The 19485-nt window shown below is 44.6% G+C and overlaps 1 protein-coding gene across 4 annotated transcripts in view; it reads right to left on the reverse strand.

The window, feature by feature from the left end:
• SLC8A3 (solute carrier family 8 member A3) overlaps positions 1-19485 on the reverse strand; it is a 214962-nt gene that overhangs the window by 169952 nt on the left and 25525 nt on the right. For all 4 annotated transcript variants that reach the window (XM_063117601.1, XM_063117602.1, XM_063117599.1 and 1 more), the window contains exon 2: positions 1800-3622. In XM_063117601.1, coding sequence (XP_062973671.1) covers positions 1800-3565 — 1766 coding nt within the window. In that variant the 5' untranslated portion in view covers positions 3566-3622. The remainder of the gene's footprint in view (positions 1-1799; positions 3623-19485) is intronic.

Raw genomic sequence — 19485 nt, forward strand, 5'->3', positions numbered from 1 at the left:
GGTGAAAAAGAAAATGGTAAAAAGCTTTATTCCAAGTTTTTTTTAAAAAAAAACCATACGCAGTCATCTCAGCTTCTGGAGATAAAAAGAAACAAACCTCATTGCAGAGTGAGGAGGAAAGAAGTAAGAAAGGGAGAAGCCAGATTAGAAGGGAAGTGGTCAAGATATAGGAGTGAAAGAAAAGGGCAGAACCAAAATCCAATAAAGGCAATAAAGGAAGGATAATCAAGTTAACCCCTTCTTTACCAGAAGAAGAAGAAAACAAGAAGAAAACAAAGGCCACTTTAATCACCACCTCCCACTGGCACAACCAACCAACAAGCATCGTTGTGCATTTCCAACAGGACTACGGTGTCTGAGTGCGCTTACAGGATAGAGGAGTAGTACATCGACATTAGACACCCATCAAATTCACACTCAACCAGTAACAGGAGACTAGGATTATGCTGAGGCACCTATCCACAAACAGAGAAATCATTTCTCCCAGCCCACCTCCCAAAGTAAGGGTGAGGAAACTTTGACCATACTGGAATTACAGACGCAACAAGCAAGACCCGGTGGCAGGATCTATCTGCTTCTCACAGAGCTGAAGTTCAGTTCAGAGACCATTTTAGCCCCTTGTTCCTTCCAGGATGAACATTTTTTAAGACTCAGGATGGTATATAATTTGAGCGAAACCCAATCTTTTGCTCCTTACCAATTAAGGAAAAACATTCTGTGCAATCATCCCTAGATACCAGGTCTTCAAGGATTTCACTGTTATGTGTGATCTCTTCAATAGAACCAATTCAGTTCCCTGACCTGTACATTTTTTTGCACATCTACTCATGAATGAGGTTGCTGGGGAATGAACTTAGGAACTTTTGCACACAAAGCCTATGCTCTGCCCCCAAGCTATGGCTGCCTGCCCCTTCCTGAACAAGTGTAGGGCCAGTAGGCTTTTTAACTTGCATTTGCTAATGCAGCGACAGCCACAGTAGAAGCAAAAGAGGCAGGACAAGCAGAGAACCTCTCAGCAGGCTGACTTATCAAGCATCTTATAAAGAGAAAAGTATAACAAATTCAGGAGGAGTTTATATCAAATGAGTTTATATCACTTGAGCTTTGCTGAAAGAGATGATTGCACTGAAAGCATCTCGCTGATTCTGAGCATCTCCACTTTCCAACTAGAACTGTAGTATCTTGTTGATCAAAGGTTTAGATCAAAGGAAGGGGCAACAGAAAGTGGGCATGCTACCAAACTCTGACAAAAGAAGGTGCTGTTCAAGTGGACTTGGCTAACAGAGGATTTTGTTTACAGGAAAAATTGCTGTATGGATCCGGAGATGGAAGAAATTCCCAGGTAAATAAGGGTATTTCATTTGTTGGGGGTAGACATGGAAATGGATTAGATGGACCAGTAAGATAGATCCAGAGTTTGTTGACCAAAGACCTGCTCCTGCAGCCATATCTCTTTCAATCTATTAATGGCATGTACATCTGGCAATTAACATGAGCAAGATTCTTCTACATCAAGGCCCTAGCATGCTTTGGAATTCAGCCCCTCATAATTTTTATAAGTCCTATGTGATGTTTAGGCCATTTCAAAAACATGTGTAACCACATTTATTCACTTCTAGGAGGAGAGCAGAAGAGTCTAGATCCTGCTGTAGGGTTCTTGCCTGGAAGAGGTAAGTATGGAGGCTAGAGGAAAGGGAGAGACGACAGACTGTTACATGTTGCCCAAGGTTTCCTGTGATGAAAGAAAATTCTGGAGTTAAAAACAGTTGATGCTGAAACAATTAAAGTGAGGTACTTACACAGTTTCATCGTTCTTGAACTCCAACTCCCCATAAACATCTTCAAAATCCTCTCCACCGCCTTTCGCTGTTCCTTCAACTGTTCTAAAGGGGACTATCACTGTACCTCGGGCACCAGATGTCCTAAGGACTTTCACCTCCATTACCCCAATGCTCTCACTTACATGTATCACATCACACTCAAAGGTGAAGATACCCGCATGGTCATCATCTAAGATAGTCACAGTAGCCACGCAGGGAGAGTCCAGTATGGCCTTGGGATATGGCAAGTTGTTGAGCTCAGGAGGTTCATCTGCCTCGACCACCCGTAGGTTGCTGAGGCGCACAAAGAAATGCTCGTCTTCCTCAAAGATGTCATCATCGATGATCCCTATGGAGAACTCCTTCTGGGTCTCCCCCGACTTCAAAACAACAGTTCCTTCTGTAAACTCATAGTCAGCTCCAGCATTAGCAGAGCCATCCTCTGTTTTATAGTCCACATAAATGGTCTTGGACACGTCTCCTCCTTTCCGAACGACAGTGAGGAGGACAGCACCACAGTTCTCGAGACACTGGTAGGAGCAAGGATCAAAATAAATTTTTGACATGAATTCCTCTGGCTCCTCCAGCTGCACCTCATGCAAGCTCGTGCTCCTCTTGGCTTGCTCAGCTGCATGCTTTTTAAGGATATTTCCTGCTCCAGTCATCATCCTAGTAGCCTGAATCCGATAGAACGCTCTGCTCTTTTGCTGATGAGATAAAGCGTAGTAGTTGGCCATCTCCACCAGCTGGTCTAAGTCTTTTTCTGGGTGCTTTTGCTTCAGATCCTTGAGGATCCGGATCATCTCTTTGCGAGACTCGTCTACCTCCTTCCCCTCCATAGGCACTAGGTTTCCATCCAAAAAGTGGGAGTTCATCATCTTACCATCCATTTCAATCCCCTTGGGGTGATCCCCCTCAGTCTCAATGATAATGCCCCTGTGCTTGTCAGTACGGTACTTTTTGTGCATATACTTATAGAGAAACAGCCTTCTGTCTGCTATCCAAGCCAGAATGACACAAACAGGGAAGAAGAACAGAGTGAGCAGGCCTTCCCATACCTGGACCACACCTGGAGAGAAGACTGCAAGGATCATGTACAACCAGATATATGCAAAGATGCTCCATGCAGCTGTGACAAAGAAAACCCTCAAATGTTTTATCTTTCTAGTCTCACCATCAGGAATGACATAGACACAGATGGCTATGATGATAAACATATTGAAAGCTGCACTGCCAACTATGGTCGAAGGCCCCAGATCACCAGCAACGAATCCATGACCACATACCTCTATCAATGACAGAAGGATCTCAGGAGCAGAAGAACCGAGAGCCATGAGGGTCAGATTGGAAACAGTTTCATTCCATATTCGGATGGTGGTGGTTGTAGTTTCTCCATTGGGTTTCCTTATTGTAATCTCTTTCTCTTGTGAGGTAATGACCTCTATGGACGCCATGAAACGGTCAGCAATGATAGAGACTCCAAGGAACATGTAGATCAGTGCCACAAAATAAACAATAACCCTGGCAATTTTGTCTCCCAGCGATGGGTTTTCTGGGTACCATATTGGCAAGATGACACCCTCCTTGCACTCAGAAGAACCTGAGCATGTGGCGTTCTGACCTATGCTGGATGAGTCTGTCCCCGTGCCAGCATCCACCTGTAAACCATGTGAGAATAGCACGAAGGTAATGAGCCCAAACCGGAGGAAGGCTGAGGTGACAGGTTGCAACCTTAACCACGCCATACACAAGACTTAACGTCCACTGTACAGAGGCAACCGTCTTCTTTCCAGGTTAAGAATCTGAAACAAACAGAGAGAAGTGAGAAGTATGAGACTGAAGGAAATAAATTCAAGCATTGACTTCTTATACATATCCAGGTGTTTGGCTGGTAAGTTTGTTAAGGAACTTCCCTAGGTTCCCAAGATCAGTCATTTAAGGAAGACTTGCATCTCTTTCCTTGAGAGCTGGGGCCCGATTTAAGGCTCTAAGTGCCTATTGGGAATGGTGGCATCAGCTGGCACAGATGTCATTGCCATCTTTTCACTCTTTTTATGTAGGCATCACTAGAAAGGTTTTGGCAAGCAGTACATTTGTGGGGGGGAAATGAAACACAATGAACTATTCACTAATGCTGCAGTTTAAAACTTGGGTAAAAATACCATTAGAAGCAGCATCTTTACTTAATATAACAAAAATCCAGATTATGGGCCCTATTTATATTTACTTTATATTTCCCCACATAAATTCATAGTCAAAGGTGATGTATGCCTCTGTCCTAATCTAAAATGAGAGAAGTTCCATGTAAAATTATTTCCAGAAGGGTAGCTGTGTTAGCCTGTTGCAGCAAAAACAATAAAGAGTCTAGTTGTGGCACCTTAAAGACTAAGGGCCTTACTAGACGAGGCCTTATCGCGCCTTCTGACCTGGTTTCCCTGCTGTTCGTCCAGATGACGCACAGGGAAATCCGGAGGCAGGTCGCGCTGAGGCCTCCTTCAACGCGCCATAAGCGCTTATGGCGCGCTTTTCCCCCAGCTCCAGCCTCAGGCCGGAGCTGGGGAACGTCTAGCGACTTTCGCGGCTTTTCGCGGCTCCTCGCTTACTCGCGAGGAGCCGCGAAAAGCTGCGGACCTGGCACAGCGCTCATAGGAGCGCTGTGCCCATCCGCGGGGGGGGGGGGGGAAGAGAGGGGAGGGCGAAGGATGGGAGGGTGGGTGGCACGAGGGGAGGGCGGGTGCGATCGCGCCGCCGCCGCCCGAGCAAGCAGGCGAGCCATCCCAGGCATTGCCCGGGCAAGCGCTGCTCGGCTGCTTGCTCGGGCGGCGGTGGCGCGAACGCACCCGCCCTCCCCCCGTGCCACCCACCCTCCCATCCTTCACCCCCCCCCCCCGTTTAAAAAAACAAAAACAAAACCCTTACCTTCACGGAGTCTTCGGGCCACCCGCGGCCCCTTTAAACAAAAACAAAAAATGGCGGACGCCGCAGGGCTTGTGTCCTCCCTGCAGCTCCGCCGTCTGGAAGCGTGGGGGAGGCGCGCTAACGTTAGCGCGCCTCAGCCCCGCCTCCCTGCCGGCGTAAGTCGGCAGGTCTAGGAAGGCCCTAAGAAATTTATTTATTTTAGCATAAGCTTTTGTGGACACTGTTCGCTTCGTCAGATGCAAAACTGTAAAATTGGTATACTATGCAGAGGAGAGGAAGGATTCTCAAATTTTGATGCAGTAGGTTTACATTAGTCTAGTTAACCCTAAGATTAGCAGATGAGAAGCCTGATTCCCACAATGCTTTGGGAGGTTTAATTCAAATTGTGCTTGTCTTTTTATTTTATTTGTTGACATACTTTGCATCAGTGTGAAACAACTGACTGGCCCAGGATTCAGAAGAACATCCATGAATGATTGTGTCACATAGACTTGTGGCAAGCATATACACAATATTGACTCACACACATTAAATCAACCTGAACAGGCAAGGGGTTTTTTTTTTTAACTACTTTGAAAGAATCCCCCCAAATGCTGTATGTGTGTGTTATCTGGCTTTTGGTGTTTATCAGTACACATTTTCATCCCAGAGCTGAAAAATGGAAAAGAACAACCACCATATGGTTGCCATGCTCTATAATTCAGGGAAGTTATAGAAGGGAACAAAAAAAAGGATTCTGGTGAGGAAAAAATAAGTGAGTGTACCTTGAGCACAAGTTGTTAATCAAAGCTGGCCCAAGACACTTTGTGCCTGAGGAAGAAAATCAAATAACTCTCTCTCTCTCTCTCTCTCTCTCACACACACACACATATTATTATTATTATTTATATAGCACCATCAATGTACATTGTGCACACACACACACACACACACACACACACACACACACACACACACACTTCCACCATCAAGGTGCACAAAATGGGGTGGAATGAGGAAAAATAAAAAGGTATTTGTGCTCCCCAAGCTTCTTTCAAGAGTCTAGCATCACATTTTGAGAAGCAGATTCAAAGCCCAGTTCCTGTTACTTCAACTGCAATGGCATAACTATAATTTTCTGGAGTCTGAATTTAAATAACTCATTTGCAGGCTCTAGTGGTTAGGCATTTCTATCAGGCGTTCCTGCCTTTGAAAACATTCAGTAGCACAGTTAGAAGAGTTTCCAGGAATGCAATGTACATGGTCAGAGTTAAATGGTATACATGTATAATCATACACTGGAGATGTCTCAAATAGCTAAAGAATTTGCTGCTCTGAGTATGTCCCAGGAAGCATCTTAATGTTACCAGTGTTGACAGGTGCATCTCAAATAGCAGTTTTATCACTATGTTGTGTCACTCACTTCTTCCTCAAAGCAGGGCACAATCTCGCTAATATCAACAACAACCAATAAAATACATTAAAAAAAAAGCTTTCAGATAAGGATATATAATGACAAGGAAAACAGGAAGAAAAGAAATGAGCAGTGACTGCAAATGAACAAAACCAGGCCTGACAAAGTGGAGAAAAGGGGAGAGAATTGATTTTGTTGTATCAAAATCACAAATCCATATCAGACATCCTTGGGATAGATGAGGACAGAAGGAGATAACACATCACCTTGGCATTACACAGATTAATTCAGACATGACATATTCTTTCTGCCATGCTCTCAGAAAGCCTAGTTATGTATTTCCTTTTCTAATTTAGACTTAGCTTTCTGGAGATAAGAGAATAGGGCCTTAGGATTATCCCAGGCAAATGGAGGGGTCGTCCCTGCCTGCTCCCGGGATCCCCTGTGTGTCATTTGGATGCACAGGGGTGATCCCTGGATATAGGCCTGGTCTAGCCATGGCCTAAGGCAGCCTTGCCCTATCTGGTACCTATCTTTTCTCTTCTCCCAGGCATTTAGCAGCATTTAACAACATATGCTAAGTTTGTTTGTTTTTAATGGACCCCAGAACTGTTGTTGTTTAAATTGATACTGTTGTTTTATACCGTTGTTTTTATATTTTTGATGGTTTTAAATTTTGAATACTTTTTAATGTTCACTGTTTTTAACTTTTGTAAACCGCCCAGAGAGCTTTGGCTGTGGGGAGGCATATAAATTTAATAATAAATAAATAAATTTTGGACTGCAACTCCCATAATTCCCAGCCAGAATGGTGCTGGCTGGGAATTATGGGAGTTGCAGTCCAACACATCTAGAAAGTGCCACATGGGGGAAAGAGCAGATGAGGTATCAATCCCCCCCGTTAACCCTACCCCCAAAACAACAATCCCATAAGGTAAGTTGAGCTGGGAGATATGTACTTTCTCAGGGCTACCCAGTGGATGAAATGGATGAGGTGAGACTTGGGGACAAATGCAAATACATTAGCTGCCACACTTCATGTGGTGTTTTGCACTTGTGAATCACTGATAGCAGAATCAAAGATAGAGCTTACATATCAAAATCACCTCAAATGGAAGGCTTTCCAGTGAAGTTAGTTCATACATTCAGCTAGCTAATCAGGTTACTGTAATTGCAGCTAAAACCTACACAGGTTGCCTAATAAACATATTTGATTTGCAATAATCAGGTGTGTATGTGTGTGTTTTAAAGAAAGCAATCTACATGTGTGAGCTGGGTCTTAAATACAGATCTAAGGTATTGAAAGTTAAACATTCCGGTCTCATCAAGGCTGGAATGACCCTGCACAGTTCAAACTCCACAGACCAAACTTTTCTATCACCCCAGGGATAAATACTATAAATGGAGCCACTTCACTATAAATCTTTAGGTACTGAAGAGTCAAATTGTGTGCATGCATATGTCAAACAGCCCTCAGAGCTTTCAGTGCTTTTAACTGGCCAGAATCATTTAATTCCCACAGACCAAGGTAAAGAAATGAAAGAGGAAAAGTTGAGTGAGGGCGTAGTTGCTTTCATGGATGCCACACTGAAGTTTGAGCGGTGTGCTTTTGCATTATCGGAGAACCAGACTTTCCGTGAGCCAAAATACGTCGCTAAGGGGGTGTTACTACAATCACAGCAGGACATAGTCGGCGTCATATGAGTCCTTTGCATGCAAATCACCTCGACAGCAGACTATAATGTTGGTGTGACGGAGCTTTAACAATTCATAGAAACGCAGGAAGCTTCATTATACTGAGTCAGACCCTTGGTCCATCTGGCACAGTATTGTCAACACTGACTGGCAGCAGCTCTCCAGGGTTTCAGGCAGGATTCTTTCCCAGCCCCCTAGCTGGAGATACCGGGGACCGAGCCTGGGATCTTCTGCATGCAATGCAGGTGCTCAACCACTGAGCTACAGTCCCTGTTAAATCCTACCTCACTGTCTTGTTGAGAAGAAAGCACTGAGCGTTCTAATAGTAAACCCCAAGGCTCAGCTTGCAGAACCAATGGAGGAAAGCACAGCCGCCTCTTCCCTAGCTCATTTGGTCTTGGTGGTAATTGAGCCCGGAGTCTGTAAATCATGGGTGGCCCTCCAGACATTTTGGCCTCCAAGTCTCATCAGCCAGCATAGCCTAAGAACATGAGAAGAATCATGCTGGATCAGACCAAGGGTCCATCTAGTCCAGCAATCTGTTTACACAGTGGTCAACCAGCTGTCAACCAGGAACCCACAATCAGGACCCGGGTGCAACAGCACCTCCCTGCCCATATTCCCCAGTAACTGGTGTATATAGGCTTACTGCCTCTGATACTGGAGGTTTTTCCAATATTGAACCCAAGACCTTACGCATGCAATGCAAGTGTTCAACCATTGAGCTACAGCCAGCTTCCTGTTTCTTCAGTGAAAGGCAGAAGCAGTAACCCTCCTGTTTCTTAGTCATTGTTCAGGATGAGAGAGCAAGATAAAAAGTTCAGCTGCGTTTTGTGTCCCCTATGCAGGGAGACTCACCAGAGAGCCATTTTTTTCAATAAAAAGCACCTTGCGAATGTATTGCCAACAGCTGAAAATAAATATGTAAATTAAATAAGAAAAGCTGCTTTCACACCGTTCAGTTCTCTTGTTAACAGTATGGGGATATTAAAGCCCACATTAGGAGAGCTGCTCTCATGCATAATTTGCATGTGCAATTACTTTGATTACACAGCACACTGCATGATTAGGTGCATACAGATTGAACCTGCAAAAAAAATTAAAAATTAAAAAATCCCTCACCACCTTTTAAAACCTGGGCTTGAGATTTCAATGAAACTATCTGTTCTTTTGTGGAAATGAATTGACAAATAGATAGAGAGAAGAAAAGGGAAGTTCTAAAAATGACACAACCATTTGAAGTTCAAATTCTCCCCAATAATCTCCACCCTGGAGAAGTGAATAAGTAAAGAGAATAAAGATCTAGGTGAAAGTGACAAAAAGGAGGGCTTGGATATTCTAGAACAGCCTTCCCCAACCTGGTGCTGTCGTAGGGTGAGGCCATGTGTGCTGGGAATGTTGGAACTTGAACCTGGAAGGGACCAGATTAATAAAGGTTGTTCTAGAAAGCAATAAACAAGCACCTGGGAGCTACTAGGTTATACGGCTATTTAGAACACAGATGCTCAGGTGGACAGCTGCCTGGCCCAAGGAATGCAAAAGCATCTGGTGTCCAATGGGCTTTAACACTAAATAAACTTTACTGAAAATAATAACCAGATGATACGTGACCCCTGTAAAAGTAAGTATGATTTATGGCAACTTTCGGCAGGGTTATAGGGAGAGAGGTATTTATGTACACATGTGGTACTGCTCCCCCCTACTCCACTTCATAGGCTACTGTTTTCCCCAAGCTGGCACCTGCCAGATGGATTGGACTACAATCCCCATCTTCCCACTGGGGATAATGGGAGTTGTAGTCCAATCCATCTGGAGGGTGCCAGCTTGGGGAAGGCTGGACTGGGATGCAATTGAAAAGTTACTGAGAGGTATTATAAACAAGGATGTTTTTAAACTCAGCTCAAATTGGGTTTTCCAGCTCAGCTCAAATTGTGTGAATACTGGAACGTTTGACGCTCCTTGTGAATGTTTTTACAAGCGATTACCCATTTCTGGATAAGCTGAAAAAATCCTTGCAGTGGAGTACTGGCTTTGTAAAACCTAGGATCCTCCAATAATAGAGAGGCGTCTTCACCACTTAAAAGCTACACAAGGTCAGAACAAACTGGAGGACTCTCTCACACACACTATGGTTCCGCTTTTAGCACTTTATGTTGTTAGCATTCCTTACTGCGATGCAGCAACATTTCCCTTCAGTGTAATGGTCTTCTTGAGAAAGTTTAAAAATATAACTTGAAAACAAGTTTAATAAAGGGCATCCAAAGAAAAATGCCACAACTCTACATTACGAAGAAGTAAAGTAGATCTAGCAATTCATAGTACAGTTAAATGTATGTTTATTTGGAAGTGCCACTCTCTTCAGTGGAAGTTGTAAGTGTATATAGGATTTCAGCCTTTCAGAACAATTCTATATATCTCAATCCAGTCAGAAGTAAGTCCCATTGAGTTGAATGGGCCTTGCACCCAGGTAGGTAGGTACGGATTTGCAGCCTAAATCTCCAGAACTGTTTCCTTGCAGCAACCTGGGATAGGGAGGAGGTGGAGAAAAGAGAATATCTTGTTTGCTGCCACAATTATATCACTTACAAATATCTTCCTGCTCATTTCTTTACATATATGTGGACACAGCTCAGATTGTGGACAGTGCTCAAAAAAGAGACTGTGTCATTTTCAAGCCTGAAGCAGGACGTGAATTTAAAAGTAGCACTGCCAGATGCTCACCCAGATGGATTCCTAAAGAAGTCCAAGGCAAAAGAAGTTCAGGAGATCTGCTGCTCTCTTTGCCACCAGCCAAATGTCTGGTTGCTGTAATGTAGCAAATAAAGCTTCCATTATGCCTGCAGCAAGCAGAGGACTAGATGGGGCAGAACACTAAAGCAGTGTTCCCCAACCTGGTGCCCTCTGGTTGTTCTGGATTACAGTTCCCAGCATTCCTGATCACTGGCAATGCAGGTTGGGGTTGATGAGTCTTGAAATCTGAAACATCTAGAGGCCACCAGGTTGGGGAAGGCTGAGAAGGAAGACGGGGATCCTGTTTCAGGGCTGCTTGACAGAAAAATGTTCCTGCAAATACAGAGAAACACTGCACTGTTGCAACTTTATTTCTTAAAATAAAAATAAAAATAAAAGTTGCTTTAAAATATCCTGCATAGGCTTAGTAAATGTCCCGCATCATTAGTAAACTATGCATTTTGATATGTTTGAAAACTGTTGTGTACTACATCTTCCAAACACATACAACTGAGGCCTTAGCTAGACCTAAGGATTATCCCAGGCAAATGGAAGGGTCATCCCTGCCTGCTCCCAGGATCCCCTGTGTGTCATTTGGATGCACAGGGATGATTCCAGGATATAGGCCTGGTCTAGCCATGGCCTGTGACAAGCTAGGTACTGGGGATCTCTGCTGGACTTCTTCCCTTTCAAATGCCAAGTAGAGCAACAACTACAGGGAGTTCTGTATATTTTTTGCCCAGCATAGCATGTGATGAGGTTTTTGACTGGGAAAACAAATGCCCCCTGCTCCTCCACTGCTACAAAAACAATGGCAGCCCCCAGTAGATGGACTTAAATGGGGGGGGGAAGTCAAAGTAACATGTAATTTGACCCTAAATAACACACAATATAAAAGTGTGATCTTATATATAAGAAGCAGGAAATGCTGGTAGGTCTAGGGGCTATTCTCACCCCCCCCGCCCCTCCTTGCAGTCTGTCAGGAAACACCCCTCCACAAAAACACATAATTTTAAAAACAAAATACTGGAAAAATGGTGTCCTGAACATAACGGAATGCCCAAAAGTCCTTTTTGTAGCTAATTTGTGGGGGTAATGGGGGTGCTCACTGGGGGTGGAAGGGCCACAGGCAGCCCACAAGCTGCCTGCTGCCCACCCCTGTAATATGTGCACTGCATGAGCAGGTATTTATAAAGCAGCTGAGTAAGAGAAGCTGGATATAGGACTATAATTATCAACAGATCCACCTCCTAAGAATGTACTCACTGCATTTTTTTTAAAAAAAAGCCCTCTCTCACAGCAATTTCCTCCACCTCCTTACTTTGCCAGATGCCTTGCCTCACATTTGCTTTCATGTCAAACATCCCCAAATGCTGAGCAGATCAAAGGGGGATTTTATTTGGCACACAGACAGACAAAGATCAGTTTTTAATTTTATTTATGTTTGTCTGCTTGATAAGAGGTGGATGCTGGCTTCTCGCCACATCCTAGGAGCCACAGGCAGGCAGCAAGTGTTCAGCCAAAGATGAAGAGATTGTCTCTCGCTCATTCCATGACACCTTAATGAAGAAGAGAAAGATCCCCTCCGGAGTGACACTACAGTGCTCGCTATGAACTCCAACTGAGAACCTTGATGGCTTTTGTTTGCTTCATGGAACTATTTTATTATTCCTAAAACAGAGAGACACAGATAGAAAAGGCTTTCTTTTTATTTCTTTAAAACGTTTAATATCCTGCCTTTCTGATACCAAGCCTTCAAGGTGGCTCACCAAATCAATAAAAACCATTTTACAATATAATCCACATAAAACAATCCAATTAAAAGCTGCAGCAGTCACAACAAATGAGAAATTGTTGTAATGACATTCACTAAATGTTCAGGAAACAAAAACAGGTTTATCTTGACAACCTAGGCCCTTTCTACACCTAAGGGTTATCCCAGGAAAATGGAGGGATCATCCCTGCCTGCTCCTGGGATCCCCTGTGTGTCATTTGGATCTACAGGGATGATCTTGGGACGATCCCAGGGAAAAAGCTCGGTGTAGAAATGGCCCTAGAAGGCAGAAGGGTGGGTACTGAATGACTACTTCTAGACAGGGTATTCCACAATCAGAATGCAACCAGAGAAGGCATTATCCCAAGGTGGCTTTGAAGGCAGGAGCACCCAGAGCAGGGCTTCAAATGATGAATTATGGGCAGAATCCACTGGTCCCCACTCATGAATGGCAAGGCCCGCCTAGTCCAATGCGCAAGCAGCACAACAGAGATTTAGTGCATCTGAGGGCAACCTGAAATGAGCCAAAATGCTCTTTTCTGGAATGGGCAGGAGCTTACATAAGGGAACTCTGTCCCATTCCAGAAACAAGTGTTTCTGGTCATTCCAGGGCTTGACCCTGGAAACACTAAATCTCCATTATTCTGCTTGCACATTGGACTAGGTGGGCCTTGCCACTCATGGGTGGTGACCATTGCACATTATGAAACAGAATAGGCAGAGATGGTTGCTTGTGGAACGGAACCAGCAGTGGGCCCATGCTCAAGGACGGGCAGCATTGGATCCTGCCCTATGTCAGCAAAAAGCCAGGTTGATATGAAAACGTAAGAACAGCCATGCTGGAACAGACTAAGGGTCCATCTATTCCAACATTGTGTTCACACAGTGGCTGATCAGCTGCCTGTGTGAAACCTGCAAGTATTACATGAGTACAATTGCCCCCTCCTGTCCCCTCCATCTTCACTCTCATTGCTCGTATGCATGGAGGGTAACTGTCTAAAGCGGGGAGCCTCCTCGGTCTGTGAAGGCTTTCCACGTGATCTGGAATGCTGACTAGGTGGATGGGAACTGAGGTGATTGTTTACTTTCCTGTTCTGAAGGAGAAAGTATATAGCTGTGGGGTGCTCTTGGATCCATGCTAGACACTGGAGACCTGGGTGACATCAGTGGCCCAGAGTACCCATTATCAACTTTCGTTGGTGCATCAACTATGGCTATTCTGAAGTAGGCATAGCTTTGCCATGGTGATTCATGCACTGGTAACCTCACAATTAAATTACTGAAATGTGCTCTATGTGGGGCTGCCATTTCCTGATTTGGAAGCTAATGTAAACTGCAGCAGCTAGGATGCTCAGTAGAACACCTAGAGACACTTACATTACATCTGCATTAAAAGAATTGCATGGGACACCATTTGATACTGAGCCATATTCAAGGTTGTGGTTAATGATATTCAAAACCCTAACCAACTCGGGGCCAGGATACCTAGCTGACCTCCTCCCCCTATAAACACCAAATCAACCCCTGAAATCTTCCAAGGAGGCCTAATTGAGCATCCCATGACTAAGGGCATGTCTACACCAGTCCTATATCCTGGGATCATCCCAGGATCATTCCTGTGCATCCAAATGCTACACAGGTGATCCCAGGAGCAGGCAGGGGCGATCCCTACATTTTCCTGGGATAACCCTTAGGTGTAGAAAGGGCCTAATGGTGTGCTGTAAGGTAGCAACAGGTAGGCAGGCCTTCTTGGTAGTGACACCTACCCTCTGGAATGCTCTCCAATATGTGGATCGAGAGGCAGAAACAGTGGCAAACTCTTGAAAGGCCTCTTGAAAACACATTTGTTCACTCAGGGTTTCCTTGGCTTGTAATTGACCACAATCTGTTTTACTGCTCTTATGACTTTTTTAAGGCATTTATTTTATATTGTTTTTATATTGGTTTTTGTATTGTATTGTATAAGTTTTCATATAAACTGCTTAGAGACCACCACCAAATATCTGCCATGGAAGTCATGTTTAGTTACAAAGGAAAAGTAACCTGCCCAATCAACTTTATACAAGGCAGAAGTGAGGTCTGAGCGACAACACATTAAACTATTCCATTGAATCCACAGTTTCCAGCAAACTTTCCCCTTCTCCCTTCTTTTCTTGGTGCTGGATGGGCTGCAGAGAAAAACATGGTCTGCAGCTGACTGCCATCTTCATTTCCTAGGAATGATTCTGAGCCTCATTCATGGGAAATGAAGACTGCAGCAGATGGAGATCCCAGCTGCCAGTAGAAAAGGTGTTTTGTTTTGTTTTTAACTGGGAGGGGTAGGGTACCTTGGTGGGCACCAAAAAAAGATGTCCAGGGGTACACTACTGCCCGAAGTACCACATTGCCTGGCCCTGGCTTAAATAAATTAACTCGCTGTAAATGGGGTGATCTTTGAAAAGTGTCTGGAAACTTCAGTTGGTCCAAAATGCAGCTGCAAAAACGTTGGTGGGTACAGGCCCATGGGAACTTGTTACAGCCAAAGCAGCACTGGTTACTAATCTATTTCTGGGCACATTTCAAAGTGACAGTGTTTACCTTTAAAGCCCAAACTTGCTTAGATCTAAGATACCTTAGAGACCACCTGCCTGCCCCCTAAGGTCAGAAGAAGAGGCCCTTCTCTGTGCCACCTAGCATGGAAACATGTTTGAGTGGGACGAGAGAGGGTGGGGGCCTTTCTCGGTGGCTCACAAAAGGCTTTGTCTCATGAAATACAGTTGGCTTCCCCTCACTGTTTTTTGTTGGTTACAGAAGACTATTTTAGTCCAGCAAGCTTTTGTTGGATGTGGTAATGTCTTAATGTTTGGTTTAAACTGCTGGTCCTGTCTCCTTGGTTGACTGTCATTTGAAATGTTGTAAGCTTCCCTGAGCGGTCCTTTTGCACCAGAAAGGGGGGGGAGGGGGAGGGGGAGGAGGAGGAGGAGGAGGAGGAGGAGGAGAAGAAGAAGAAGAAGAAGAAGAAGAAGAAGAAGAAGAAGAAGAAGAAGAAGAAGAAGAAGAAGAAGAAACAACAAAACTTATTGACCCCAGATCTTAAGACAAGATGTTAGAAATACTTCTCCCTGTGCTATGTACTAACCTTAAGACCTAGCATTGTATGTAATGTTAGTCCAACTCAGAATAGGCCCACTGAATGAATAGGGCTTAAGTTAGACTAACATTGTTTACAACCCCTACTGTGGACACCCTGACAGCCCATCCAGCATTGCTGAAGATCCTGACACAATCTTCTTTTGTTTAGTTTTCCAGATGCTAACTGTTTGCAGCCAATGGGAGAGCCTTATGGTTGGTTTTGTGGTCTCAAGAAGAGTTTATAGCAGAGTAATTCATTACCTGTCTGGCCCCATGCACAATGTACAGTAACAGAGCAAAGAGAAGTGGATGGTCGAGAAAATTTACAATTTACAATTCATGATCCAGAAATCTCTTTATTTTAGTAGCAGTGGAGGAAGAGTTCTTGATCTTCAAGTAAAGTGGGAGAATGGTGGACTATGAGAAGCCTTTCTGATGTGCAAGATAAGAGCAGGAAGACAACCGGGGAGTAAGAAAACATTTTCTGTCACTTTTGAAGAAGGAGGCTATTTCAAGAAGCTATAGAAATTTGAATAAGGGTTTTATTTGGGGGGACGACAAGAAAGCCTCTACCCCCTCTTCAAAGAGAAAGTGGCCCCTGAAGGAAATGATGCACAAATACACACAAGCCCATTAATCACCATGGCAAATCTCCTAACAGGAGCTACACATTTGGAAAAGGGGAAATGCATTCATTTTATAAATATTTAAAGAGTAAGGATGCAGGAACTTCTTTGGCTCAGCCATGTTCTTTAGAAAAGTAATTATTTACGCTGAAGCTTATGCTGTGCCAAGCAAACACATGTGCACAATTGTCAAAAGGCCATTTTTCAGGCTTTGGCAAATATATCTGAAAGCAGATTGATGAAAAAGGCAGCCACGCTTCTGCACTTCCTACATTAGTGAATCAAAACTATATTGAGGGTGTGTGTTTTTAAAATAAATAAACTGGCGTCGTTTTTAGGAGACTGACAGTGTAATCTTGATGCATGTTTACTCAGAAGTAAGCCCCATGTGTTACTCAAGAGCAAGTTTCATTGAACTTACTTCAGAGTAAATATGTATAGTTTTGAGCGGAGGTGGTAATAAGGTGAGTAGATCTGGCGTGCACAACCCTTTTGGCCCCACTGGCCATGTTCCGTGTTGGTGGGCCTTCTGGAAGGGGGAGCACACATGTGAGCTTGTGCACCCACATGCACGTGTACATACACATGTAAATGCATAAACAGTTGGCCTCCTCCCCCTCCCTGCGGCCCAGACAGACACATGGGGGCTGCACAACATGCGGCCCGTGAGCCGGAAGCTGTGCGCCCCTGGAGCAGATGGAAGTGAGGAAAGCACCAGGAAAGAGGAGGGTGGGCATTTTCAGAAGAAAGGAAGAAAGAGCCTTTCATTCTGAGCTGTAAATTAAAATGCTTTAAAATTCTTTGTGAGGCGAACAGAGCGATATGCATAGTTAGCCAATGCTCTGGCTTAGCCCTATTAGTGGGGATTTTGCAGAATTACTGAAATTAGAGACAGAAGAGAACTATTAAGTCGCCTGCTCCATCCCCCACTTCCCTGCTGCACTTTCCCCTCCATGGCAGCCAGGACAGTTTTGTCCCTTAAGCGTCTTATTTTTCTAATGCGTTGCCCTTTTTTACTTTTAAATTGCTCAGGAGAGGACAATGCCGCTGCTTCCCCAGAAGATTAATCTCACAATCTAATTTATCTCGGAGGTTCAGGCTTTCCCTTCAGCTTTCAAAATGAAATTAGGCCACTGCAATTTCACTCCACCTGCTTATATCTTGCTGCTTGGTACTTTCTCACCATTTCCTCATTGCTTGGCATAGAACACTACAGATACTTCAGGATTATAATTGCTGTGAACTGAAATGGGTCATCCTTTGGCCAAATTACACAGTCTATTTCCATCAAGCAGCTAACAATGTAACCATTGCTCCTCATCCTGGCTTTTCTCGTGTTCCCCCACTGTTTTGCCATTCAGGAATGCAGAGCCTTTCTAGCTCAGCCTTCCCCAACCTGGTGCCCTTCAGATGTGTTGGACTACAACTCCAGCGGCGCTATCAATCAAAAGATATCATGCAGCTAATTCCCCCCTTTCCCTCCTTAGCAGACTTTATGTGGTCACAAAATATTTATTTATTTATTTATTTATTACATTTTTATACCGCTCAATAGCCGAAGCTCTCTGGACGGTTCACAAGAAGAAGGAAGAAGTGTTGGAAAACATGGGAGGCTTACAAACGGAGGTAGCGTGGTCACAAGTGCCCAAATGGGTCTGGGAGTCCAGCGGACCCCCCTACATCCACACCCAGTTGGGTGCTCTTCTTGCGAGCCCAGATGCCCCCTAAGTACTGAAAAGGCTCCAGCAAGCGCTCAGCAGGCACCCGTGCACACCCCAAAATTGCATATTTCCCCCTTTAAGACTACTATTCGTGCAGGGCAAGTCATGCCCAATTTATGGAGGCTCCCAAAAATGCTCACTTCTTCCTGTTGCATCAATGGCGGCCACCGCTGATGCAGGAAGGGAGAAGTATGCAATTTTGGCACATGCACGGGCAGCTCCCAAGTGCTCACTGGGGCAAGCCAAGCCTCAGAAGAGGTTCACGATACCCGGCAAGCGCTCATGGACAGCAGCGGTGCAGGGCGAGCGCCCCCCGAGTACACCCCTAAGGCGACAATGTCTGGAACACCCTTAAAATCAGGGCCGGACCCAACATTAGGCAGAGTGAAGGAGTCACCTGAGGCAGCAGATGCTGGGAGATGGCAGCAAGGTGTTAGAGGAGAAACCTGTGTGCCATGTATCCTGCTCTGTGCCCCCTAAGTTAGCCTGCTCAGGGACAATGAAGAATGGCATCTCATCATCAGTGTTGATGACAGGTTCATCTGCCAGTCTTCTGATGGGTTGGGATGGGCAACCTCTTGTAGTTTGCCTTGGGAGCCACATATCCTGGGCTGGTCCTGCCTAAAATCCCACAAATAAAGCAGGGCGATTGCACAATAAAAGCCTCATCTGGAAGCACCCTGAGTGTCTAGGAGCAGCGCAGTAGCTTGATTGGTGCAGGATGAGATGGCTAGAGAGGCTCTGCAACATTTAGACTCCAAGACATTATGTTGTCTGTCCTGAATCTCCCACCATTCAGCTTCATTGGATGACTCCTGGCTCCAGTTTTACAGAAGAGGGAGAAAAACACCCACCTATCCACTTTCTCCACACCATGCGTTGTTTTCTATACCTCTATCATGTCCCCCTCCCTTACTTGCCTTTTTTGTAAGCTAAACCCCCCTCCCCACAACCTTGAGATCTTTCATCATAGGGGAATTGCTCCAACCCCTTGATCAACTGGGTTACCCTTTTCTGCACCTTTAATTTATGATCAAAGAGTTAAAGAAACAACCCCAGTTCCCCACGCTGCAGAAGTGCCTTGCGAAGGCAGTCAACACCCTTGCCAGTGACATTCTCTATGTTATTGTGACAGAATCTGTGTCTAAGAAAGGCTAATGGACAGGGAACACATTATCGCAATCACGGAAGTTCCTTGCAAGCGGCATTTGAGACTGCAGCCAATGGAACAGCCAAGCCTTGCCTGGAAAGTGTTGCGAAACTGGTCAGCCCTTCCTCTGGCTGAAGATTATACAGAAACATAAAAGAAATGTGTGGGTGGGACCAGGAACGGTACATCTTTTATAAGCTTAAAGAGATGCTAACTTTAAAAGGAGGGAAAAACCCTGAGATTTTCTGACTGGTTTTTAGTTCACAAACATCTTCGCCTCGTTCTATTTTGTCATAATTAACAGCAGACATCCGATAAACCTTTCTCTCTTCCATATGGCTGCATGCTTAGCGCTTGGGTGACTTTCTTTATACCCTAAAACCAAGAGGGTGCCAGCTGGGTCAGGCCACTGTCCTGGGAGCTGTCTATGGGCTCATCTTCACCAAGCAGGATATTCCACTATGAAAGCAGTATTAAAGCGGTACATAAAAGGCAAGAGCCACACTACTGCTTTATAGCAGTATTGGTGCACTGCAGGATCTACAC

This window comes from Elgaria multicarinata, chromosome 2, assembly GCF_023053635.1.
Source record: "Elgaria multicarinata webbii isolate HBS135686 ecotype San Diego chromosome 2, rElgMul1.1.pri, whole genome shotgun sequence".
Taxonomy (NCBI): domain Eukaryota; kingdom Metazoa; phylum Chordata; class Lepidosauria; order Squamata; family Anguidae; genus Elgaria; species Elgaria multicarinata.